The sequence below is a fragment of the Amblyomma americanum genome, chromosome 8 (assembly GCF_052857255.1).
Source record: "Amblyomma americanum isolate KBUSLIRL-KWMA chromosome 8, ASM5285725v1, whole genome shotgun sequence".
Taxonomy (NCBI): Eukaryota; Metazoa; Arthropoda; class Arachnida; order Ixodida; family Ixodidae; genus Amblyomma; species Amblyomma americanum.
Genome location: NC_135504.1, coordinates 32,643,918 through 32,671,018, shown reverse-complemented (window position 1 = coordinate 32,671,018; position 27,101 = coordinate 32,643,918). Strand labels below are relative to the sequence as shown.

The 27,101-nt window shown below is 46.6% G+C and overlaps 2 protein-coding genes across 3 annotated transcripts in view; both read right to left on the bottom strand.

Moving 5' to 3' along the window:
• The window catches only part of LOC144101260 (fatty acid synthase-like), a 118,069-nt gene that overhangs the window by 31,775 nt on the left and 59,193 nt on the right, over window positions 1-27,101 (bottom strand). The gene's annotated exons all lie outside the window — the stretch shown is intronic.
• On the bottom strand, window positions 2,768-12,748 carry LOC144101477 (fatty acid synthase-like). Its single transcript, XM_077634658.1, has 6 exons — window positions 12,689-12,748; window positions 10,304-10,546; window positions 8,658-8,861; window positions 6,532-6,804; window positions 4,377-4,479; window positions 2,768-3,162 (listed from the first exon to the last, which is right to left on the bottom strand). The coding sequence occupies exons 1-6, from the start codon at window positions 12,746-12,748 to the stop codon at window positions 2,966-2,968; spliced, it is 1,080 nt and encodes a 359-aa protein (XP_077490784.1). The 3' UTR covers window positions 2,768-2,965.

The window sequence follows — 27,101 nt, the reverse complement described above, 5'->3', positions numbered from 1 at the left end:
GTGTCAGTATATGAGCGCTCGTAGGAAACCCGCGCCTGAAACTATGTATCAGAATATATGAAGAACCTTGTGCTCATCTAAGAAACCATATATATGGGAATTATCTACTCCAGAATTTCGCATGATGTCGATGTCAGCGATACATATCACTAATTTTCGATGCGATCTGTATCATTGCGTGTACAAAGCAATGATAGTTGCTAACTCGTCTTCCAAAACCTTTGATTCTTAGGGTCAGGCCATCGACCTCTTCAAAAGTACTCTGTTTTGCGAGAATGTCACAGACAGACGAGGTCAGGGTGTTCTGACAAAAAATAAGCTGCTAGAGCATTTTCTTTTCTCGATATCACCACAATTTAAAAGATCTTCTTGGAAAGTAAATGTCGCTAACACATTCCTTATACGCAGTGGGCTGAGCAGCGGGAACAAAAAAAAATTGGTTGTTGCTACGATAGCAATAGGCAGATAAGTAGTCACTAACATGCTCAATGAATCAAATTGGGTTGCTGAGTACTGTGCCTGATGTGCTGCTGTCAAGCCTGTTTGGTGCAAGCGGCGATGGAAACATCCTTATATGGGTGACAGTGCCGCCGTGATGTGACGTTCCAAAATATGGCAGAGTCGTAGAAACGGTGACGGAAGGCATAATGAGGTCGCTGGTCAAGCAAAGATTGCCACGTGCTGAAAGCTTGGAATGAAGTACTTGCTCTCAGCTTGCCGGAAACGCGAAGCTATAATTCGCTTTTAACAAGTGGAAGGCGCAGAGTCTAACTCCTGTTTTATTTCTTTGACAATGGACTGCGCAATTACGAGCTACATATCGCAGTTGAAAGGAAGACACAATCTGCGCAGGCGAGATACTTGAGGCACACAACATGGGGCCAGGTAAGCACGGAGTATGTGTGAATGCCCCGTCTCCGCCTCCCATCGGCACAGAAAGAGAAGCGGGAAGTGAACGCTTGTGCAGAAACACAGCAAAAGTTGCAAGCACATCTTAATAGAGCAAAAACCTGCTTCCTTCACTGGGAATCCTCCACTGTTGCATTTCTGTCTAGCTCCGCACTTCTATAAATGCTATAAGCACGTATCACTGTTAACCCTGTTGTGCAGCCGTGTGTGTTCGCTCCTCGGTGGATTTGCGATAAACCATATAAAATATTTCGGAGTGCATTCCTTCTTTTAGTCTTGCTTGCCCACCCATCCGTCCGACTTGCTTTCGAGCATCCTTGGAGAGACCGGGACGGCGCCATAAAAGGGGATATATTCAGTTTTACAATGAAACTACTTCCTGGTAGTGCGCTCAAGAATAGGTACGCCCCATTAACTTCTCGTTCAGACATCGATGGATCGTTTCAATTGCACGCTGATTCTGAAGAATGAAGCGTTTCTCAAAAATTTCGAAGTATAGAACCGAACGCGGAGTTGTCGAGCGGTACTTGATAGCAAAAAAAAAAAAATTTCTAACTCCAAATCGACCCCCAAGAAGCCGAACGCGATCGTGTTCAAAGTAAGTTAGCCTTCCTTCACAACACCACAGACCCCGTTACGCTACACACGAATAATTTTGGAGCCTTTTCCTTTTTACACAAACCCACTGCTGACTCGACTGAGAAGCTCCTCTACCTTGACAGCCACTTCAAGAGCTCTGTCATATGACTCGGCGCGCCAACCACAGAGCAGCTGCAACTTTTCACATGTCATGACTGCAGCGCATCTGGCACTGCGCCAACCGCTCATCCGCCTTGACAACTGATGAGCGGTGTCTCCCTGTCGTTGGTTGATTGCGGTGTGACGTCACGAACTCTGTTGACCGATCCTGAATTTGTGGTACAACGCGCACGGGTTTTCCTTCAGAACGTCCGTTTTAATGTTGTCGCCTTAAAAAAGAACCTGGTCTGACAGCGCAGCTTGAACGCTTCTTAATTTTAACGAATAATTCTTGGACGGGTACGTGCGACATCACGTGGAATTCATTAGAAGCAGATATTAGAACGAAGGCTGCATCGAAATAAACGTTCTTAATGGCGGTATTGTAGGGGCCGTGCCTTTTTTGGCATCCTTGCCATTGTTCAAACTGAAACTTTTATTTTCAGTAAGCCACAGAGTCAGGTTTTGTAGGACCTGAACAGCATACGGCATGCAAAATAAAAGAACGTTCGCAGACTCTGGTAGCCAGCAGCTGTTTCAACAGCTGCTGAAGCCATTTGGCTACCGCCACCCGCTGATAGTCGAGGGGAAACATGGTGCTGGTACAGCGGGAGGCGCACTATCGGAAGTAATATATTGCGCGGAAAAAAATTATTGCACAACTGTCACGTGAACCAACTGTCTTCAATGCCTAAAGATATGAAGGGCCTTACATAGCATATCATATCCTCTACTGCAACGGCGATGCGAGACAGGCCTGCAATATTTGTTTCTATGAGAGCATGCATCTCGTAAATGTCTGCTGCCGGTAGTGCATGCACCTAGCAGTGTATAACGCTCACATATTTATGGGGACGTAAAGAGAGTAAAGAGCTTGCTGACTGAATTCAATCTTGCAGTCAATCAGCAATGCTTAGGTTGTTCATCACCCATTAAGCGTTCATTGCGAATTATTCAGATCGTGACGGCATCTAGGAGCGTTTAACGATATACCATAGTATGATAAAGTGTTTCTGTGCCCCGAAAAGCGTACGAGACTGGCCGCCCTTTGTCGTCCTTGAAACCATGCATAGTAATCGCTTATTTATTCGCCGCCGCAAAAAAGGAGAGGCTGCGTGGGTACCGTACAATCTGCTTATTGGCCGCCTTTATTGCATGTGAGATGTAACAATGGTATGCATTAGCAATAAAAACTCCAGTTCTCCGATGCCCTCATCATCGCACTCTCAGCAAACGTCACAAGAATTGATGAGAGTTATTTCAAGGAAGGCAGGGTGCGTGGCGATGTTCGTGGAACCTGAACTTGTTCCCTGCTTTTTCAGGCTGCCTGGCGGGTACCGGTGCGGCCACTGATCTCTAGCAACGCGTTAATAGTGCATCGCTGAACCTCCTGCATGCACAGCACGACTCCACAGAATCGCTCGATCGCGTGCAAAACTTCGACGCCCATCCCGGAGTCCATGCCAAGGTCCACGAGACTGATGGTAGGGTTTATCGACGACGGGTCCTCGAAGCCTGCGGTACGTCAACGAAAAACACTAATTTATTAAATGCTGCAAATTGAGGCTTCTGCTAAGACACAACAAAAAATCTCATGTGCTGTAAAGTGCATTCCATTTAACAGAAAGGGATTAGAAGATGCCTGTCCTGCAGTCGACGCTTTAGAGAATTTTTTGCTTGCCGGCCCCATTTTTCTAAAACAATTAAAGCGAGGCAGTTTTCTTGTTTTAACACTAAGTACTTTGTACAGTGAATGCTGCATTGAATTTTGTTTTGCTGTAATAAAGAACACCACTGCGAGGGTAGAACAGGGAAGATTAGCATAGGAGTACGTGGTTAGTGAGCATTGACCCGAACATTAATGCCTGCAGAATTAACTGCGAGTAGCCGCATTTTCTAGCTTTAGCGAAATAATCCTCATTCATTCTTCTTCTTGGGCCGGTTGGTGCATATCGATCTTTTGAAAAGTTTAGCGAAAATAGGGAGAGGCCACGAGAAAGACGGCACCCATACTTTGTCGTGGTTTGTCCCTGCTTGCGATAGGACGTTTTATAGGATCGATTAATTAAATAACAATGCCTAGTGCTTCTACACTACCAAATCAGCGCTGAGTCTGGCGTATTCGATACCTACACGAGGAGCTTACCAATGATTTATCCCGTCTGTTTTATTTTGTTTTCTACCAAGAGTAGATTGGTTTCCAAGCCTCTCTGGCAGTCGCTCGGTGCCCACTTTTCTCATTTCACATCTATCGGGCTTTTATTTCGTATGATGTTCAGTTCTGGGCTATTCTGGCCGTCATAAGGTCGACGCTGGTGGCGCAACGACTATGGAACGAGGTAAGATCTAATGCATTGTAAACATTACTCAATTTGTACAGGCGATATACTAATCTTGCACAGACCACAAGCACACAGAGCAGCTAGGGCAGATTGGGCAGGATCCGCCATAACCATAACCAGGCCATAACCAGGCGGTGACTGCTTGTATTGCAAATTGCATGCGGCGAACATAGGATGACCTAAAAAATTGGGCAACTCAGTTTACGTGACATAGGTGGTTGAGGGTGGTTAAGGATAAGTTCGCGGACGATCGGCAATGAAGAACGCCTGGTGCTTCGTATTCATCACCGTCTTGCAATGCCCGCTGTGGACGGCGCTGCCCACTCCGACTACAGAGCGAAAAGCTGAGGATGGAGCTAAGAATACTCTGAAAAAGCTGGTACTTACCAAGAATTCGTGCCACGGAATGGAGAAGCGCTTCCTCGGGGTTATTTTCAGACGTGGAGTCTTTGTCTACTTCTTGGACATCATTACGAATGGCAGTTTCACTCTGAAAGAAAGCAGAAGCATGCACTTGCAGTCATAAAGAAAAGCCCTTTACACTGTGAGGCGGATATCCACCACCTGTTGTAGGTTTGCCCGACGCTGAAGCCGACGAGAATTCGGCACCTGGTGGCGGTGGGTCTCTCGCCGGACAATCCAGATTCCTATGTTGCCTGGACACAGGGTCCATATCATCGTTCACTACTTGATTTCATTAGATCATCCCACCTTTTTTCATTTATTTAAGCATCTTCCTCATCTCTCATTTCATAACCTCTATGCCCTGAGGCCATAAACATCGCTTGAAAAAAAAAAGAATGAGAAAGCATTTCTTGTCTCATGAGTGGCGTGTACAGAACCTGTTGGCAGAGCGTGGTGAACTGTCAATCATCAATTATAGAGAGAGTTAATAGAACAGTTGAATAAATAATTATGTAATAGCATGAACGAATATATAAAGCACCAAAATGGTTTATTAAGTGAGTATTAAGTGGGAGAAATAATTAATTACCAATTTACTATACCATTTCGGTGATTTATAGTTAGCCGATTCATTCAATTACTTGACGAACAATCGATAATCTAATCGAATTGATGAATTAGTTAACTGAAATAAATAAATAACAATTCGTTTTAATCATATTCAATTAGGCCTTCAAAATAATTGACGTAATTGTTTCAATTCGTTCAATTATTGAATTACTTCATACGTTAATCGGTAATTAAGTCGAATTCAAGCATTAATGAATATATTAATTACTGCTTTGATGTCCTTACTAGACGCTCTAGCAACTGGACCCACGTCTTCAGATGTGGTAGAACCGAGGTTAGGGCGAACACTCGACTTAAAAACGACAAAGCCATAAAGAAACGAACACGCAGCAACATAATCGGCAGCAGTAAGAGAAATGCTTTCGCATTACTGCACCTAAGCAGACAGCTTAGGATTGCCTGCAGAGTTTAAGTCGTCCAGGTACAAAAAAGAAAAACATTTCTCGAGGGAAAATGACGCTGCAGGAATCTCTTAGTGACTTCGACTTGTTACCCAGTTTGTTCTCTACTTTTCTGCATGGGCTTTCTTTGTTCTTTTATTTTATCTACAATTCGTACACTTTCTTTCTTTAACGAAATAAATAAGCCACTTCCACACGCACCCCGTGCACCTGATCACGTTGAATAGGCTTCCTGGTTTTGGAATCGCGTGAGAAGGCAGAAATAGAGGTTTGGTCGAAAAACCCCTGTGTGGTTGTCCGTGGAAGACGCATGCTCTTGGCAACACATTTAGGGTAGCTACAACCACGTGAATAGGGGGTAGCCAGGAACACACAACGGCATGAAGGGCTTGAGCGCAAGTGATTCCTCATAAGTAAAAAAAAAGAGAAGGAATACTTTTGTATACAGAAGTAAAATTAATTTCAGGCAAAATAGCGATATATATATATATATATATATATATATATATATATATATATATATATATATATATATATATATATATATATATATATATATATATATATATATATATATATATATATATATATATATATATATATATATTAGCTGTTTTCTTTTTAGAATACATTTTTTATCTTATTTTTTGTCTTATTATTTTTTGCTTATTGTGCTTGCGCTTATCACTTATCAGCAGCATATCGGAATCCACGCGGTGGACGATAATCTTGCATTCAAAACTTAAGAAGACTAGTTGCTCTGGAGCATGGACTGTTGGGCGAGTTGGTGCATTGCAAACACGTACAAGCGCACAAAAAGATCTGATTAGGAAAGTGGGTGTGTCATGCGTCAGCGCACCATCTGGTGCACTGACAGCCAAAGAAATTAATTTTCTGAGTGTGGCCAACTGAGGTCGGTAGCGCGGTCAGATGACGTCATGCAGCAAGGTCGATTTATTGTGTGTTTCTGTCAATAAAGTTTTCAGTTGGAAGCAAGCGCCCGTGGTGTCTCAGCCTCCTACTTCGTGTCTTTGTGCGCTTGTACGTGTTTGTAGTCGCTCTGTTAGACGAGCCCAGAGTTCTACTTGCGGTTCGGCAATACCCACAAAGAGGTCGCGTCCCTCCGGCAAGGTAATGCAGTCCTTCCATCCGACGACGCCCCAGCGCTGTGAATGGTCCCAGGCTACCAGGTGGCCGATGCTTGGAGTGCCCCGGGGCACGGGCCAAGGAACCGGTGGGTACAGTGGCGAAAGGTCCATCTGAACGCCCAGGGTGTGCAGCTTTCCCAGGGAGCTCAGGAAGAAGGACAGGTTGTCCACGTTGCGTTTCATGAGGCCCACGACACTGGCCCGAGCGCCTGTACCGCGTCCTAGGACAGACTGTAGACATAGACAGGGTGGCAGTCCAAATAAAGGCCGTGAGAAGCAATATAATCTTCAATGAATAATGCTATCAACAATGCTTGTGCCGCGATTACTTGGTACACGTCACCCTTAAAGCCAGGACTAAGAGCCTACCATCATTGGTTTCCGCTATCCAAAACATGGGTGACCAACACAGAACTGCGAAATAATGAACCGGGTAAAATGACATCACGGACTGTAGGATCGTATTTTCCGCAGTTCTTTTCGGGGTGCGCGTCTTCTCCTTTGTTAATTTTGCTTACCTTTGTGACGTCACGACGAATAGCCTGGCAGCGATGCCTGACGCCAGTTTCGGCAACAAAAGGCGCGAGCGAAAGACGACAGATAGCAAAAAATGACTCAAGAAAAGAGGTACACAGCTGTGGCAGCCGCATTTTCTAAGGATCGTTTTCTGGCTTCGATCTTTTACCTTTCTGTATTCGGTTGATGGCATTTGTAACATCACGGCTCGTGGATACGAATAACTCAGTCATCGACTCTGCTATCTGAGCGGTGGCTGACCGATCGTAGGAAAGAAAAAAGAAAGGATTGCAATAGTCATTGCCACAGTAGTCGCTTTCTATTTTCAACGCAACGCGTTCAAAACGCCTTGCAAATAACCTCGAACTAGTCAACTAAAGTTGGAAAGTAATCAGAAACTTGAATTGACTTATTTTGTGTGAGCTCAGTGCTCACAACCGTAAGAAAATCTACATAAAGTATGGAATAAGCAAGAGGGGCTGCCGTCCTGAAGATTTTTGACATCCCCCGGCCAGTTTCTGTGCTGCTCAACCTCGGCCTCTTGTCATTTGCATCGTTGCCGTATGTATGTTAGCAAAGCGGATCGAAGATGAAAATTTATCTATTACACTTGAAATGCCGCATTTGAAGGGTGGTCAAGTGCAGATCACGCATGAAATTATTTCGTAGACTGACGATTTTCGGGTTCATAATCGCAGTGAAGAATGACATCATCAGGTAAACTGGTAGATTTCCATGGCACTTCTTTACAAACTGAGCCGCCTATACAATTCCGCCCCGCGGCAGCAGTTTCGGTAAAAATGTGGCCGAGAGCCATGCGAACTGAGGTTTTTGTGCTCGTAATAAAGCCGAAATCTTGCTGAAGGTCATTGAAAAAAAAATGACCAGATTATGCGTTCCTCTTTTCACGGGCCTGAGAAAGCGTTCTTGCAACTTTCTAAAACAGAAAACATGATACTGAAAAAAACAGCGCACACAATACAGGGACGAAGAAAGGAAACAACAACACGAACGCTTCGTCGCTGTATAGTGTGCGCTGATTTTTCAGTATGAGTACATACCAACTCGGCCAGTCTTCTACTTTAAGAAAACATGACTTTGTCAGTTACGTGAATAACAAGAAATTCGTCCGATGCTTTCAATGTGCATAACAATTCAGAACAACGAAAGCCTAATTTAAACCACAAATTTAAGCGTTCCTCGAAATTAAAATGCGCAACACTCTTTTACAAGTCACGGCGTCCAGCGTCATCAAAGTTTTATGGAACATCAAACCAATTCCAACAAAAATTGCTTCTATACTAGTAGTTATTTGCCAATCGTAAAGAAAAATTTAGCAATCAGAGGAGTTAGAAGTGTCCAAGAAATCATCACACACCAGCCAACGAATTTGATCAGCAGGAATCGCTGGATAATATCCTCTAATGATTACACATAACTATGTATGCAGTTAGAACAATGTTAGGTATATTCAAGGCAACTCCACGGTACACAACTGCTAGATTCACAAAACCTGTCCGATCATTAAAGAATGACTAAGCGCCTACTATGATTAAGGCGAACACTACCTGCAGCAGACAATGGGGCGCAATCTCCACCACGATGGCGTCCGGTGGCACATGCCGCAGGGCCTCGCAGAAGAGCACTGGATTCAGGAAGTTGTTGACGAAGTAGTCGGATGAGCACTGGTTGACGGCGGCCTCGTTCCAGCGACTCTCTGGAACCGACGAACTCACCCAACGCTTGGTGCGAGGCTTAGCTTCTGGAAGCACCTGTGGCATGGTTAAGCAAGCATTGTGCACTAAGTGTAGGTGCCGATAATCACATGCTTCTGAGGTTATCGGCAATACCACCTGATTACTTCACTGATTGCCCGCATTGAGGAAGCTTCTGCGCCTGACTGCGCTTGCGTACATGCCCAAGAACTCTTCACGCTTCTGAACATGGCATCAACTGTTTTTATGCGTTTGAACATAACTGTATTAACCTCCTAACTCAGAAGCCATGGTTGTCGTTTTTGCTAAATGATTCATGGTACTTTGATCTTATGCACTTCCATGTGGCAGAGATTTAGAGGAGTGATTTTCTCCAGAAGTTACAAGCGTGCAAGATATATCAATAGTTTTAACTAATAATAATAATAAAATCGGTTTTTGGGGGAAGGAAATGGCGCAGTATCTGTCTCATATGTCGTTGGACACCTGAACCGCGCCGTAAGGGAAGGTATAAAGGAGGGAGGAAGAAGGAGGTGCTGTAGTGGAGGGCTCCGGAATTGTTTTTGGCACAACGTGGCATGTGCAGTAGACACGTTCCAGGGCAAGTTGTGCGCTTCATCTACATAAGCTATGGCATGAGCAGAAGATGGTGGTCACGTGCTCCATCCCAGTGGCCAAATTTCATCCTCACCAGGCGACAGTAATTGCTGTGACTCATGATTGAGGTTTGTTTGCTTTGGTTTATGAAGGTTTAACGTCCGAAAGCGACTCGGGATTTGAGGGACGGCGCAGTGAAGGGCTCCGGAAATTTCGACCACCTGGGGTTCTTGAACGTGCACTGACATCGCACAGTACACGGGCCTCTAGAATTTCGCCTCTATCAAAATTCGACCACCGCGGCCGGGATCGAACCCGCGTCTTTCGTGTCAGCAGCCCAGCGCCATAACCACTGAGCCCACGGGGCGGCGGAGTGAGGTTTGTCATGACTTGTAAGATATTATTGGCAAACGGGATTTTCCATAGAGAACCGTAACCAGCCTAAGCCGAGCTACAAAACAACAAACACAGTGCTTTTTTGGTTATATTTTGTTACCGCTACAGATAATGCAACCAGTATCTGCTCCATACTAGGTGGATGCTTTAGTAATGCGTAACTGGTGCAATGGCTCTGGGAGAACTTGGTCAATGAAAGCAATGAAATCTCGCATTATTATCGGCAATAATGTCTTCTAGAATTTGCCTATAGTCGAAGGATTTTGAGAAGATCGCTGATTGAATAACGGCATTCGTGAAGTTAGATACAGGCCCAACTAATGTTCACCTTGCTGAAGTTTTACCTGCATCAAGATGAAAGGTCGAGTTCTTTGGCGACAACAGTCTTCTCGAAGATGAAGCAGCGTGGAAACGTAAGAAATAAGTTAAGAAGGAGCATGTGCGTGTGTACCGCGCTGTATAATACGTAATGCTAAAGCGCTGATGTGAGAGTTTACGTTTTTCACCTTTTTGTACTCTTCTCTTAAAGCCGGCGCCACGCTGCTTATCAGCTTGCTGTGGAACGCCACGCCCATGCTGTCCACCTTCCGGGCGAACACGTTTTTAGCTGTGAGATCTTCGACCAGCTTGGCCACGGCCTGGGCTGGTCCAGACACGGTGACCGAGTCCACCGCGTTGTGACACGCAGGTTGCACTCCGTCGGAACACCGCTTCTGAGCCTCTTCCCATGATAGCCCTGCAACCACGATCTTAGTTTGAGACCCTCGGGCACTAACAGCCCGAAGGCGTGTATCGGGCACCGCCTTAGTTCTGCCATTGGCGCCTCAGTTTCGCAGGTGATTACAGAATAGACTCTGGTGTCATTACCAGATCACGACACAGGGGAGTGTAGTTGGGATGAGGTGATGATCTGAAACATGTCTGAATATCTCAATATATGCGCATCAGCTGTGGTGCTTTACAGAGCACAGGAAGCGTAACCTAAAGGATTGTTAAGTTTATGCGAACGTTTTGGGCCGCATATGCATGTTGAGGGCAAGTGTTGCTTTTCAACGGGAGTACACATATGGTTAACTAGTCAGTATGGATAAGAAACTGCTTTTCGGTAGTTTATTACTTCGCTGTCCACAGTACGATCGCTAGATTCTGTTCCTAGTGTTTAATTATAACAAGCGATACTAAATACAACATTAAGCTTTCAAACATTACTACAAGCTCGTTGTTTCTACTGGGACTCGGTGTGAGGCCTTGGCTACCGACATGGCTACATTAAACAGAAATAGTGATAGGACAGAGCCCTGCGGCACGCCCATGTCCACCGGGCGAGGCTTGGAGAGCTTACCCCCTACTCGTACGCGCATGGTGCGCCCCCTCAGGAAACCATGAACGTATCGCAAAAGGCGCCCGCTCACACTGGCCCCCTCAAGCATGCACCGCGAGGATTGGTGCGCGGTGAACGTTGTCAAAAGCGCCCGAGACGTCCAGTAGTAGCAGCAGCGCAACCTGGCCTGCCGCCCTGGCATGCTCCAGCGCTGTAACAACGTCCGATATAGAATCAGCCGTGCACCGCATCCCACGGAAACCCGTCTGCCGCTCATCAAACAAATCAGCCTCCGCAGCCCGCTCGTTCAGACGCTGTAACGCCATATGCTCCATGAGCTTACCTGCCGCCGATGTTAATGCCACTGGCCGGTATCCGCTCAGCTCCGTAGGCGGGCGCCTTGCCTTTCGATTGGGACAAACGACCGCGGTTCGCCAATTCTCCGGTAGCTCCCCGCGTTCCCACACCAGGTTGATCTGATGCAGGAGGATCTGTCGTTGCTGCGCATTCAGGTTTCGCAGCATCTGGTATGTACCTTCCGAGGCGACGGGCGAGGGACTGGCGTCGCTTCTGGGGCTCTCAGGAGCAGCTATGTTAGCTGCGTTTGCGGGGCTGGGCGGCGCGAACCGCTTCCGCTGTCCTACCAAATGTGGTGTGTTTTGAACATTGTACTTTCATGCTATTTTGCATTTTATATACCTGTATGCCACTCCTGCTTGGGCGCTTAGCCTGCACTACGTTGTAAATAAATAAAAATAAACTTTTCTCAAAATCTTCCACATCTATATTGAAAACAAGGGAGACGTGGAACCGGAAGCTACTTACTGTGGGAACTATCTGGAGGGTGGTTACCGTGGACGGAGTACAGTTACCGTGGAAGGCCAGTTGGCGACCTCGGAGTGCGATACCGGAGGTTGCTTACTGTGGAACAGGCCCCGTACATCAAGCTTGCACAAATCTCCACAGGCCGGTATATCCTGGAGTCCCTCGGAATCAGAATACCGGCCAACGACCCAACCCTCCTTCGCATTCCTCAACACCTTAACCGAGCTGGTTATCAAGCCGCTGTTGAGAAATATATATTCCTCCCACAATGAGTAGCGCTGCAGAGCCCGTGCGAAGGCAGTCCACCGAGTGTACGGCTCCGAGCCGGGCGCCGTATGGGTGGACGCTGCCTGCACGGGTGATGAAACAACCGCAGCCGTGATGGACTGCTCTTCATCCACCCTCCTCACACCACCTCTCCCTCCAGACACCTCCAGACCCGCTCTCTGTCATCCCCTCAGCTGTTATCTCACTATTGTGGCACATCCCCTGCATGTTCCCTATGCGGTGACCCTCACGCCACACTTTCCCCATCCTTTTCGGCTGCCCTGCTGACCCTCCCCCCAGACACAGCACGCCATCTCGAGCTGGGAGGACTGGGAGGTCCTGCTCACGTCTACAGACCCGACATCGCAGCTTGCTGCGGTGGCTCGGACTGCCGACGTCATTTCCCGACATGACCTCCTACTTGATGCAGTGCGGGACCGCGCAGTGGCCCAGGGACCCAGCAGGGCCTAATACTCACTTGCGAAATAAAGTTTGTCTGTCCAGACACCGCCCCAGAGGCTGCAGAGGAATCCGCCATCGCAATTGTCATCACGCGCACCGTAGCCGGGTACATTTTCAGATTCTAAAACTGCAATTCTAAATCTTGCGCGAGGCCGAGTCCACGTCCCTGCTTTTGGCGTACTGAGCTCGCCCGATGCACCCGCACCCCGCCATGTTAAGCTTATATGGGTGCCTACGCACTCCGGGAATCCCTGAAACGAGGCCGCCAACCTTTCAGCCCGAGGTTCTATAACCGGGCTCAGGCGGCCTCGAATCGGGGATTCGCGAAGGAGCGAAGTCATCGTTCACAACTTGATTTTATTAGATGAGCCAACCTGTTTTTCATTTATTTAAGCATCCTCGTCATCCCTCATTTCATACCCTATTATGCCCTGAGGCATCAACATCGCTTAAAAAATTGCTCTAATAACTATAGGTAGGGATTTTTATGTTCTATCGAAGACGCAGAAAAGGAGCGCGCGAAACACAAAAGAAAGAGATAATACTCTAGCATAACTGAATTACTAAAATAAGGGTAGTTGCAGTTTCATTTAGCCCTATACGCGGTCGTGGCGAATTAACGTCGCTGTACGTAGTCTGCCAGACAAGCCTGATTGCACTTGTTAGGAATCAAAATCCCAGTCTTAAAACGATCTTAAAACACATTTTCTTGACTGTTTACCGTCCATCTTCCTCGTGCTTTTAATCCTGTTTTTAATAAAGAGTCCTGTGCTGCAAGTTTGGCGTGATTAGTTCCTCTGATGTGTTATTTATTATATGTCGGAAAGAGTGCACTATAGGTGATTTTCAAAATTACGCAAGTGCGCTTTCCCGCATACCAATGTTGCCCGAGACAAGATCGCCGACCATGCGTTTCCAGCTGAAACAAAGCAAGTAGGAGTAGTTTTCGTTTGATTCTTCCAAAATACTTTTCTTAGATTCTATCCACACCCTTTGCGCTTGTTCTATAACCCCCCCGCAGTTTTTTTATAGAGAAGTCGGCCATCTTGTACTTGGCTAAAAGATATGTGGAAAAGCGCACTTGCGGATTTTTGAATTTCCCCTATTCGCTGTGTTGTTCCTTTCTGCCTGGTGTATACATGCTTTGGGTGCTGATCTCATTGTCAAGTATGAATCTTGCGTTTTGCCGCAGCACATGAGACAATTATATGCATCAAATGACAAAGAAAGGTAGACAGGAAGATAGAAAGAAAGGAAGAAGGAAGGAATGAAGGAAAGGAAGGAAGGAAAGAAGGCAGGAAAGGAAGAAAGAAGGAAGGAATGAAGGAAAGAAGGAAGGAAGGAAAGAAGGCAGGAAAGGAAAAAGGAAAGACGGAACGAAGGAAAGAAAGAAGGAAGGAAGGTGAGAAAGAAAGGAAAAATTGATGAGTACCAGGAGCAAGCAGTGAGGTGCGTCTTCCTTTGAGCTGCTGCCCAGTGCAGTATTATTTGAAGCTACTAGAAAGAGCTGCTTTCTTTTGTCTCTACCGAAAGCAGTCGCTGGTAATAAAGATGTGTTCGCGGCAAGCGCTTCAAAGCTCAGTGTGAAGAGTTGCGTACTTTTGAGGATTTCACCGTTTCCTAGGCGACGTAAGCATGAAAGACGCGTTAGTACAGTTGACGTACCTCCAAAGCGGTAAAACTCGAAAAAGCCCGAATCCGTCGCATTTAGCTCCACGCAAAAATCTTGCTCTTTCTCGGACCTTGCAAAAAACAAAAAAAGTGAAGATATAAGTATGCACGACAAAGTAATTCAGTGAGTTTAGGAGAGATGTAGATTAGGCAAACTAGATGTGCCGCGTTTTTAGACAAAAGGACCAACTACATCTTAACTGCCTTAACCTATGACACCTCGTAAAACGAGGTGTCATAAGTTCTGCTTCCGGCGCTAGCGAAACCGTATCGCAAATTTCCTGTTTAAAAATGGGAAAACTAAGAAGATATCCAGCTTAACTAAACGAAAAGACCTTATTTCTGCTTTTAGGGGGAACACAGTGCTGACCGTCCTCCGGATAAAGTAAGAAAAAAAATCGTGCTCGGAAAAGATAACACGTATCTCCACTTTTTCTTGTCTGGAACGAAACTCTGAAAAGACGCAGGTGTACATTTGCTACTGACTGCGATCTACACTACTTACTAGCTGTAAGCCGCCATAAGCGACTGAAGAGGCCAGAACAAGTAGCAGCATCGGAGAGACCGTAGAAAGCGCCATCAGGGAAAACTGGTAAACAACACTCTAGGGCTACAGTCCCGTTTAAATACCAGCCCAGATGTCACGCGGAAACTAACATCAGAATTAAGCGAACTCTTTAAATGACGTGCCTCTATGGCGCACACTTGTGTTCGCTTGCGCAAAAAAAAAGGGGGGGGGGGCGGGCCTTAATCTATCCGGCGGACATATACGTCACGTAAATTCTTCCGGCCCGTACCGGTGTAGCCTCTCTGCACCACATGCGCAGTGGAACAGAAGCGCAGAGTCTGGACTGCACGTGTCGAGTAGGGAACCTATACATAAAAGATGAGATCGTCGGTATTTGTAACCACCTGCGCAAAATAATTGGCCGGACTAATGTGTTTGCCGTAGTCCGGCTTGGCTCGCATTTTTCCCCTGTGCGATTAGCCCGTGAAATGCTGAAGTCTACACTCCATTTCATACATAGCAGGCAATGCTGCGTGCAAAGCAAGCGCGCCTGTTCACGATGGCTAAGTCCGCACCCGAAAAATAGTTCGCCCTACAACCACAATGAACACAAGGATATTTCATCGCGACGGATCTCAAGCGCCATGAATGATAATCTCCTACACTTCGTTTTACTTCTTGCCACAAGTTAGCCTTCCAACTGATCGAGACTTCGGGAACTAAGAATGACTTTGGCGATCTCATACGCGGCGGGTAGGGCGAATCACCCTTACTGCTTCCGCGCCTAAAAAGTAGTTCACACTCAGAGTAATTTATAGCCAGGGGGTCCAAGTTAAGAACGCCCTACAGATTCAACCGCTTGAGAGCTACCACTCCGTTTCATACCGCTCTTTGTTTTCGTCCAAAAGATTCACCGAGGCTTCGAGAAGGACGAATGATACTTGACGGAGTAATACGGTTCCGCGGACGCATTACTTCCGTGACCTCCTCGGCGTTGCCTGCTATGTCTGAAACGGAGTATAGCGTCGGTACAGAAAACGGATCATGTTTAGCAAACCATGCAGAGAGATGCAGATTGCGATTCAACCCGAACTTGTGGTGTATATGCAAGAGATCGCTCATAATTAAACAAAAAAATGTGCCGGATAGACATTGTATATCTGCCGTTTTTTTTCTTCTGTTTGTTGTTTTGTGTTGTGTTGGGTATTATGGCACACAGGCAGCTAAGGCCATCATGCGCCAAGCTTATGGTATAGAATCGGTTTTCTGTAGATTTTCTTCTCTTCGTATATTCTCGCGCAAAATGTGCTTGCGCATTGCAGCTACACGGAAGACGGAAGAGATGCCACATAAACGTGGCACATAAATTTCCCAGAGTCATTAGTGCGCGTGTGCGTGTCTTACAATAGCCTCTTAATTTTATTTCCCGATATCGGTCATGAAAGGGATGCGAAGCACTATGCGAAATGCTCCATAAGGGTCGTTCATGAATTCCGTCGGCATATTTCTTCTTGTGTAAATAGTTTGTACATATTACTTCTCCCCCTATCCTCTCTTCCTGTCCCCTCCCCACTCTGATTTCATTTCTCCATTCTGTCTGCTATCCTTTATTTCCGCTGCCCCAGCTCAGGTGCTTCAGTATCGATGGCAGATGCCGGGGCTAGCAAAAATCTTTTCCTTCCCTTTCACTATTATTTTAATAAAAAAACACTACCACCACCACCGTTTACATATGGGAAGGCCTGCTTAATACATACAGACCGTGGCATTAAAGGGGGATGGGTGCGTGGGTGGTGACCTTTTAAACGGCACGGAAAAGTTTTTCTGGCTTTATCGGGTTTAACGTCCCAAAGTGACTAAGGCTATGAGAGACGCCGTAGTGAAGGGCTCCGGAAATTTCGACCACACGAAGTTCTTTAATGTGTACCGACATCGCGCAGTACACGGGCCTCTAGCATTTCGCCTCCATCGAAATTCGAACGCCACGGCCGGGATTGAGGCCGCGTCTTTCTGGTCAGCAGCCGAGAGCCATAACCACTGAGCCAACGCGGCGGTTTCAGAGGAAATTGCTATCAAATACTCGTAACAAACCAGTCAAATTCAGCTATATACTTCGAAATTCGCATTATCCTGATTGCGGCTTCTGCGGTGAAGTAGGTAACTTATACCACATGGCATGGGAACGCCAGAGCAATACAGATATTCCGAGAAATCAACAACCCACTAACAGGACTAGGAGGCGTTGCTGACTTGCTCACTTCCGGAAGACCAGCACTGGCTGATGAACCGGGCAAGAGCGATGGCAACGCGCAATAGTTCTCTGGATTTCAAGCCCACCCAACTAACCTCCATTTATTCTATCCATTAAACGTCTTGGTTCCTCATTTGCCCACAACCTCCGCGACACTCCAAATGCTGTGCTTGCCTTGCATTTGGCCCGCGTTAATGTCGTGCTCTTGATGATTATGATCGGATGGTCGGGCCCTTTGTAGCGAGCGGGCATCTCAGACCATTGCCTGTATTATTACAATAATTTTATTTCTAAAAATTCTTATTTGGCTTACAGCCATATTCTTTTGTTTTAAACTTGCTTAGCCTGCTATACAAATACGCGGTGTTGGCAGAGGCTTCTTTTTTAGTTAATTTAAATTGCCTCATTATAAAATTTGTTTAGATACAAGAAAGCTTGCCGTGACGGCACTGCTATTAAACCGCTTCATCTGAGACAGCTATGATCGCGTTTACGCCGCAAATACGCACAGTTCCTGACATCACAGAAGACAGCTACTATTGAAAGTGCGGCCAAAGCAACGAATGCGGAAAAAATCGCTACAAAACACAGCCCTTAGATGGGGCTCTTTTGCCGTCAATGTCATGTTTTAAATGACTCTTCTTCTTCTTCTTCTCCTCAAGTACTCATTAAAAGCTCTTCAACTTTCTTTTCCGTCTCGTATGTGAGGCAGATAACCTAGTTTTTTGATTGTGCGTCGGGAGGCCAACATTTTCTTGGGATTTTCGAATGCACAACGAAGAGAACAACCTGATGTCCTTTGTTGTAGAAAATGTTTATTCACTCCAATTTGAATAAAACAAAAGCACCTATCCCGGGGGTTTGGAGGAACGAGATCGTTGCTGAAGAAGTGGAAAACGAAACGGCACCCCTGCGCAGCACCGGCAGACACAACAACAACAACAACAACAACAACCGGCAGACAAGCCTTGCCGTCCGGATTCCTTCGAGAAGTAGACCGTGGCTGAGGACTGCGGTTTACTAGTGCGGTTGCAGTAAGCCACCCGGCTCTACAGACACGCGGTAAGCAGGGCTTCTGAAAAGCTTCCGACGACTGCCCTAAGCTTAGCCACAATGTCCTCAATGGAGATCGACTGCGTAACTGAACCCAAAACTGAGAAGCTCTCTTTCCTCTGGGTCATAAAAAACATCCACTTGTTCTCGCAACAGATGACTGACGGGATCTACAGCTCACCGTTTCCCTCAGAACAGGAAGGCGGCGATAAATGGTACCTCAAGATTAGGCAGCGCACGTTCGATATGAACGAACAATATCTGTCTCTGTTCTTGTTTTATACAGGCGCCTACGACGTACTTGCCGAGGCTGTATTTTGCGTCATCGACGCAGCCGATGAGGAACAGAACGCAAAACGTACAAGCCTCAAATCATTCTCCAGGCATAGAGGGGGCTGGGGTTTCGATAAATTCATCCCCAGAAGCGCCCTGGAGTGTACCAGTTGTCACAGTTTGAGGGAAGGTGACCTGGCGATGCGTTGTGTGGTGACAGTCATTGGCGGCTACGTCAGCACGCCTGAAAGTCGCAGGAGCGGCAGCGCCATAGTACCCCAGTCCCGGCTCTCCGAGGACCTCCACTGGCTACATGACAGCGCAAGCCATTCCGATATCACCATTAAGGTCGGCGGAGGCGCGTACCGCGTACACAAGGCGATCCTGGCCTCCCGGTCGCCCGTATTTCGAGCAATGCTTAGCCACCAGATGCTGGAAGCTCAGGAAAAGGAGGTCGTGGTTTCGGACATTGACTACGATGTGTTCGGTGAGCTGCTCTTCTTCATCTATACCGGGCGTACTCGGAAACTACGCGACATGGCGGACTCTCTACTTGTAGCGTCTGACAAGTACGGCCTGCGGACACTCCAGGACTTGTGCGAAGGGGCCCTCATCGAAAGCATGGACGTCGACAATGCCACATCTACACTCATCCTCGCCGACCGCCATAACGCCGGCGTGCTCCGCCGCAGTGCCATTGACTTTATCTGTGCCCACGGCAGTGAAGTCACTGAAACGGCCGGCTGGAATGCACTCATGATGTACCACGCCGACTTAGCGGCGGACGTCGTCCGTGCGCTTTGCGCTCGCTGCAACAACTCGGGCATGCCACCAGCTAAACGACGGAGAACCGTCTGAAAAGACAAACTGGCAGACGCTGAGGTCCTGTCTACTGCTACTGTTGGAGTGAGTCCCCAAGACCTGAAGGAATGGTGTTGTTTCCTACCTTTTCTTCTGCACTGGCAGCATGGTTTAGAGCTTTGCTTCTGGACTCGCCTTAGCACTGCTTCGCTTGCGTTCTTATCATGCGCCTAAAAGTCTACCTCTGCTCTTTTCATTTTTGGAAAAAACCAGACCTAGAAAATGAAAAGCAAAATGGCGCCTGTCTTCGTCTATTGAAAAATTTACCGGTGTTCTAAACGTACAAGTGGGGACAAAAGTAAACGGAGCAGCCTATTGCTACCCAACATTTTTCATGTTTTGTGTTATTGTAATCGGCAGCTACGGTGGCTTGCACAAGTCCGCCGCGGTGGCTCAATGGTTAAGGCGCTCGGCTACTGATCCGGGGTTCCCGGGCTCGAACCCGACCGCGGCGGCTGCGTTTTTATGAAGGAAAAACGCTAAGGCGCCCGCGTGCTGTGCGATGTCAGTGCACATTAAAGACCCCCAGGTGGTCGAAGTTATTCCGGAGCTCTTCACTACGACACCTCTCTCTTCCTTTCTTCTTTCACTCCCTCCTTTGCCCCTTCCCCTACGGCGCGGTTCAGGCGTCCAACGATATACGAGACAGATACTGCGCCATTTCCTTTCCCCAAAAACCAACTATTATTAGCCATGGTAAGCGCATGCTGGTAGTGGAAGTCAGTGCGCTTTCTCACGGAAAAAAGTGTTTCTTCGTTTCCGATTGAGAAAGCATGGTTACATTAGAAGGGAACAGCGTGCTTCGTTTACTTATGTACGCAACCGTACGACGGTTTGCTATGTCGGGATATACTTCTCGCACTGTTTTCGGTGGTGCCCCCTGCAGAACCATCCGCAGCAGTCACTGCCACAGTTGAGTCAGTTGTGCGGCCAATATAAATTAAGTTTGGTTTGATACGAGCTTTTCAAAGCGATTTTTTTTAAAGACTTGCGATAGTGTTGAGTATTTCTTGAAACGAAACCTGCATTGCTTTATTGGCAGAATCGCAGCTATTAACTTTCCGTTCTCCGCCCCTTCTGTAACCCCCGTACCGCATGAGGCCTACCTGCGCTCTTAGAAGACATGACGGATGAGGGTGAATTTCCAAGTGAGCTCAACTATACTAGGGTACAACTCAAGAACGCAGCGACTTTGCACCGTCAAGGGATCCCCTTCCAGCCAGTGCCGTCGGCCAATTCTCATGGCCCGTGCTAGCGTGACAATGGCGGGAGCGGCGCCACAACGAAAAGCGGGAACTGTCCCTGATCTCAGAGAGGAGGGATTATCACCTTTTATCTACCACTCCCTGCTTTGTCACGTTAGCAGGGTCATCAGAATCGGCCGACGCCACTGGCTGGAAGGGGGTCCTTTGAGGGAGGAAAACACGCTGCAGTCTTAAGTTGCATCCGACTGTAGGGTTCTAGCTGGATGATATGCTTACTGACCACCATGTGAAGGTGCCTGTTATTCGGCGTACGTGAAACAGTACTCTTCTTTCGCCTTTATTAAGCATGGAAGCGTTGTGCCTTTTCCGGTGGTGGCATGCAACAAAGTGGTGACGACTGCCCAGTTTGCAAAGATTCTTCCAGGAGGGTCTTCATTGACCCTCCTGCCAATAAGCTTACGTTGACAATAAGCTTACTGCTTATTCAGTGCCGTCATGAGCATGCGATAGAGTTATCCTGCCTCACATAGCTGTTTATATCATCTCCGCTCTGTTTCTGCGGTTCCGCCAAATGAAAAAGCTGTGCCACATCGGCTCGTACTCGCGACAGAAAAGTAAAAGTTTCGCAGACAACATCGCAGAACACGCTGAAATATGGCGCAGAACAAATTATGTGTTAAACGCGGTCCAAATACCGCGCCGAAAGATCGAAATCAAAGGCATCCTTGAAGCGCTGGCATCGTGAAACTTTTTTTTGTGTATTAATTATCACTAGGAAGAAATTTGAATGGCAGTGAGTTATATGAACTTATAAACTCTGAAATTATCTGGATCCTGTTGACAACGCCCCGCATGAGCATTTAATGGTTACTGCGTAGCTTCTCACGCAGAATGGCCTCCTATTGGCTGCGTTTCTGGAAGCGTTAACATTAGCCTGTCGGCCGTTAACGACTTCCGGCAATGTATGAGTACAAAGCAACGAGCATGCAGCAATGTTTTGCCTTTCGTTTCTAAACAGCGAACATTAAACACGGGAACCTCCGCGCGCTGAACCCGACGTAAATTGGCCACTGCCCCGCTCATGAAGAATCTTTCATGCACAATGCTCACCTTCACGGTTCTGCACCCTCATATTATGGTTGTTGGCGCCGCGCATATCGTGACGTCACCGGTTCACTTCCGAAGTGCGGAAGATGGGGCTGTAACCGGTGCTCCGTGCAAACGCATGAGAGTCCTCCAATCTCCTGGCGGCTTATGAAAGAAGTACACGTAATCCGTAGAATTTTCGTGGGTTTTGTCGCAGAAATGCAGGCTTGGCCTCCACCTCGAAATTTCTCAATACGTCTGGTGATTCTGTTTTAGTTCATTGGCTCGTAATGTACGGCTGGAACATAACGATGAACGGGAACCAAGTCTATTGACAAGACATGCTTACTCGGTTCAGTTACCGTGGGTCAGCTTGTACGTCAGAGGCGATGGATACTGCGAAAAAAAATGCTGCGAGACCAATGGATAAGGGAATGTGTGCCAAAAACTGCAGCGCCTATTTTTCAGGTAAAGCACTGTGTTGGGTAAATCAAAACGCCATCATGTCACAAGCTGGCGATTTGATTTTTTTTTTTGATACAGCGATCTACAACAAGATCATTGCAGGGTGGCTATAAATCAAACATGCAAGCATATAAATAGACTCAAATTCTTAACGTCTGCTGGAATTTTTGAAACATCAGTGAAGAATTCTCGGTAGCAACTCGCTGTTAAGGTTATTCCTGTCAGTATTTGGCCTTGGAAAAAAATGAATATTTAAACAGTTATTACGTGCGTCCAAAGGGGTTAATGTTAGAACATTCCTTCATTTCGTGTTATAACCCGAGGAATGGGCTAAAAATTGGGCAGTATTCACCTTATAATGACCGTTTATGAGCTGGAAGAGAAATTTTAATCAGAAGACACGATTGTTCGCAGTCACTGGGCATAATCCACTGCTCGCTGACAAGGTGTACAGCCGTATGAAATAAAACAAACCTAGGTACCTTATGCTGCATTCGTTCCCGTTAATTAATGTTGGTTAAAAGGAAAGAGTCTCACATAATTACTGCATATTTCACGAACGGTTGAATCAGGGAATTGTAGGGTAAAAGAGGAACACTAGGCGTTGATGACTTCAGTGAGCGCTCAAGAAAACAGCTTACGCAGAGAATATGCTACGACAGTATGTATGTATTTCGTCGACGAAAGATGGCTATTTACCCGCATATATCTCTTCCAAAAAGCGACCAGGTTTTGTGGCGCAGATTTCAAACGGCCACAGTCTCTAGCTCTTTCTTTCCTTCTCTCAGTTATAACCCGCGGTAAAACCTCTCCTCACTGCCACTTGTGTCCTAGCACCAGAGCCGACTTTAGTCACATCTTTCTGACCTGCCCGAACAAATCCAGTCCCTCGTGGCAAAGGTCAGGACACCAGGAGCCATGGGAGGCTGCTCTGCGCAGCTCGCTGCCGGAGATATAGCTTCTGACAGTAGGCTGGGCCGAAGAGGTCGCCCGAGCACCAAAGTGCTCGGCCATCTAGAGCGGCCCGAAGGCCCGTCGTCGTCCTGATTCCTCTCCCCCACTCCCCCCTTACTTGGTTCTTTCCTGAATCATTACAGTTGTTACCAACCTACCTACCTACAGATTCAAAAATTTGTACTGTGTTACTTCAGACAATGATATGTTGTCAGCATGATGCACAAATGAAGAGGCCCGTCCCTGTGTGTAATATTCAAAGGCTTTTTTTTCAGAAATAATAGACATTAGAAACGGCCTTCGTCCGGTCGTTATTTAGAAGCATCTGATCGTCGACTTCTGCCGCCCCTGCTACGCTTGCCTTCTCTTGGAATCCACTCCGTTGGCCTTAAGGACCAGCGGTTATTTTGCCATCGCATTACATGCCCTGCCCAAATCCATTTCTTCCTCTTGATTTCGACTAGGATGTCATTAACCCGCGTTTGTGGGCGCAGCTGGCAAAGGACAGGGTTAATTGGAGAGGCATGGGAGAGGCCTTTGCTCTGCAGTGTGTGTAGTCAGGCTGATGATGATGATGATGATGATGATCGTCAACTGGAGAGACCTCTTCGTATAAAATACAGTCGTCTGCGTAAAGCTTCACGCGGACTGAAAGGCCAGCCACAATGTCAAAAATAAATAACAAACAAAATTGGTCTCAAAATGAGTCTCTGGGGGGGGAGGGGGAGGGGGTGTCAGACTAAATCTGGGCACGGGTAGAAGTGTTGTTTAAGGTGACGAATTGGTAGGCTGTGATCATTATGTCTAGTCGCTTTCATTAATCATAATTTGTGCATTATTTGTTATCACATACCTTGTCGCATGCTTTTCGAAGTGTCATGATTATAGCGTCTGTTTGTTTACCTCCATTCATGAACTGTGCGAAGTCGCACACTGTGTCAGTAAATAAGCGCTAGTAGAAAACATGCGCCTGAAACTGTGTATCAGAACATATGAAGAACCTTGTGCTCATCAAAGAAACCACATATATGGGAATTATCTACTCCAGGATTTTGCATGATGTCGATGTCAGCGATACATATCACTAATTTTCGATGCGATCTCTATCATTGCGTGTACAAAGCAATGATAGTTGCTAACTCGTCTTCCAAAACCTTTGATTCTTACTGTCAGGCCATCGACCTCTTCTTCAAAAGTGCCCTGTTTTGCGAGAATGTCACAGACAGACGAGGTCAGGGTGTTCTGACAAAAAAATAAGCTGCTAGAGCATTTTCTTTTCTGACACGTCTAGTCCTGGTTCTTATTCGATATCACCACAATTTAAAAGATCCTCTTGGAAAGTAAATGTCGCTAGCACATTCCTTATACGCAGTGGGCAGAGCAGCGGGAACAAAAAAATTGGTTGTTGCTACGATAGCAATAGACAGATAAGTAGTTACTAACATGCTCAATGAAGCAAATTGGATTGCTGAGTACTGTGCCTGATGTGCTGCTGTCAAGCCTGTTTGGTGCAAACGGCGATGGAAACATCCTTATATGGATGACAGTGTCGCCGTGATGTGACGTTTCAAAAGATGGCACAGTCGTACAAACGGTGACGGAAGGCATAATGAGGTCGCTGATCAAGCAAAGATCGCCACGTGCTGAAAGCTTGGAATGAAGTACTTGCTCTCAGCTTGCCGGAAACGCGAAACTATAATTCGCTTTGAACAAGTGGTAGGTGCAGAGTCTAACTCCTGTTTTATTTCTTTGACAATTCACTGCGCAATTTTGAGCTACATATCGCAGTTGAAAGAAAGACACAATCTGTGCAGAGTAAGTGATAGCAGGCGAGATACTTGCGGCACACAACATGACGCCAGGTAAGCACGGAGTATGTGTGAATGCCCCGCCTCCGCCTCCCATCGGCACAGAAAGCGAAGTGCGAAGTGAACGCTTGTGCAGAAACACAGCAAAAGTTGCAAGCATATCTTAATAGAGCAAAACCTGCTTCCTTCACTGGGAATCCTCCACTGTTGCATTTCTGTCTAGCGCCGCACTTATATAAATGCTATAAGCACGTATCACTGTTAACCCTGTTGTGCAGCCGTGTGTGTTCGCTCCTCGGTGGATTTGCGATAAACCATATAAATTATTTCGGAGTGCACTACTTCTTTTCGTCTTGATTGCCCATCCATCCGTCCGACTTGCATTCGAGCATCCTTGGAGAGACCGGGACGGCGCCATAAAAGTGGATATATTCAGTTTTACAATGAAACTACGTCCTGGTATTGCGCTCAAGAATAGGTACGCCCCATTAACTTCTCGTTCAGACGTCGATGGATCGTTTCGGTTGCACGCTGATTCTGAAGAAGGAAGCGTTCCTCAAAAATTTCGAAATATAGAACTGAACGCGGAGTTGTCGAGCGGTACTTGATAGCAAAAAAAAAAAATCTAACTCCGAATCGACCCCCAAGAAGCCGAACGCGATCATGTTCAAAGTAAGTTAGCCTTCCTTTACAACACCACAAGCACCGTTACGCTACACACGAATAATTGTGGAGCCTTTTCCTTTTTACACAAACCAACTGCTGACTCGACTGAGAAGCTTCTCTACCTTGACAGCCACTTTAATAACCCTGTCATATGACTCGGCGCGCCAACCACGGAGCAGTTGCAACTTTTCACATGTCATGACTGCAGCGCATCTGGCACTGCGCAAACCGCTCATCCGCCTTGACAACTGATGAGCAGTGTCTCCCTGTCGTTGGTTGATTGTGGTGTGACGTCACGAACTCTGTTGATAATAATAATTGGTTTTGGGGGGAAAGGAAATGGCGCAGTATCTGTCTCATATATCGTTGGACACCTGGACCGCGCCGTAAGGGAAGGGATAAAGAAGGGAGTGAAAGAAGAAAGGAAGAGATAGGTGTCGTAGTGGAGGGCTCCGGAATAATTTCGACCACCTGGGGATCTTTAATGTGCACTGACATCGCACAGCACACGGGTGCCTTAGCGTTTTTCCTCCATAAAAACGCAGCCGCCGCGGTCGGGTTCGAACCCGGGAACTCCGGATCAGTAAACTCTGTTGACCGATCCTGTTTTTTTTTTAAGGCGACAACATTAAAATGGACGTTCTGAAGGAAAACCCGTGCGCGTTGTACCACAAACTCTGTTGACCGATCCTGAATTTGTGGTACAACGCGCATGGGTTTTCCTTCAGAACGTCCGTTTTAATGTTGTCGCCTTAAAAAAAATCTGGTCTGACAGCGCAGCTTGAATGCTTCTTAATTTGAACGAATAATTCTTGGACGGGTACGTGCGACTTCACGTGGAATTCATTAGAAGCAGATATTAGAACGAAGGCTGCATCGAAATAAACGTTCTTAGTGGCGGTATTGTAGGGGCCGTGCCTTTTTTGGCATCCTTGCCATTGTTCAAACTGAAACTTTTATTTTCAGTAAGCCACAGAGTCAGGTTTTGTAGGACCTGAACAGCATACGGCATGCAAAATAAAAGAACGTTCGCAGACTCCGTTAGCCGACAGCTGTTTCAACAGCTGCTGAAGCCACTTGGCTACCGCCACCCGCTGATAGTCGGGGGAAAACATGGTGCTGCTACAGCGGGAGGTGCATTATCGGAAGTAATATTGCGCGGAAAAGAGATTATTGCACTACTGTCACGTGAACCAACTGTCTGCAATGCCTAAAGATATGAAGGGCCTTGCATAGCATATCATATCCTCTACTGCAACGGGGATGCGAGGCAGGCCTGCAATACTTGTTTCTATGAGAGCATGCATCTCGTAAATGTCTGCTGCCCGTACTGCATGCACCTAGCAATGTATAACGCTCACATATTTATGGGGACGTAAAGAGTGCAAGGAGTTTGCTGACTGAATTCAATCTTGCAGTCAATCAGCAATGCTTAGGTTGTTCATCACCCATTAAGCGTTCACTGCGAAGTATTCAGATCGTGACGGCATCTAGGAGCGTTTAACGATATACCATAGTATGATAAAGTGTTTCTGTGCCCCGAAAAGCGTACGAGACTGGCCGCCCTTTGTCGTCCTTGAAGCCATGCATAGTAATCGCTTATTTATTCGCCGCCGTAAAAAAAGCAG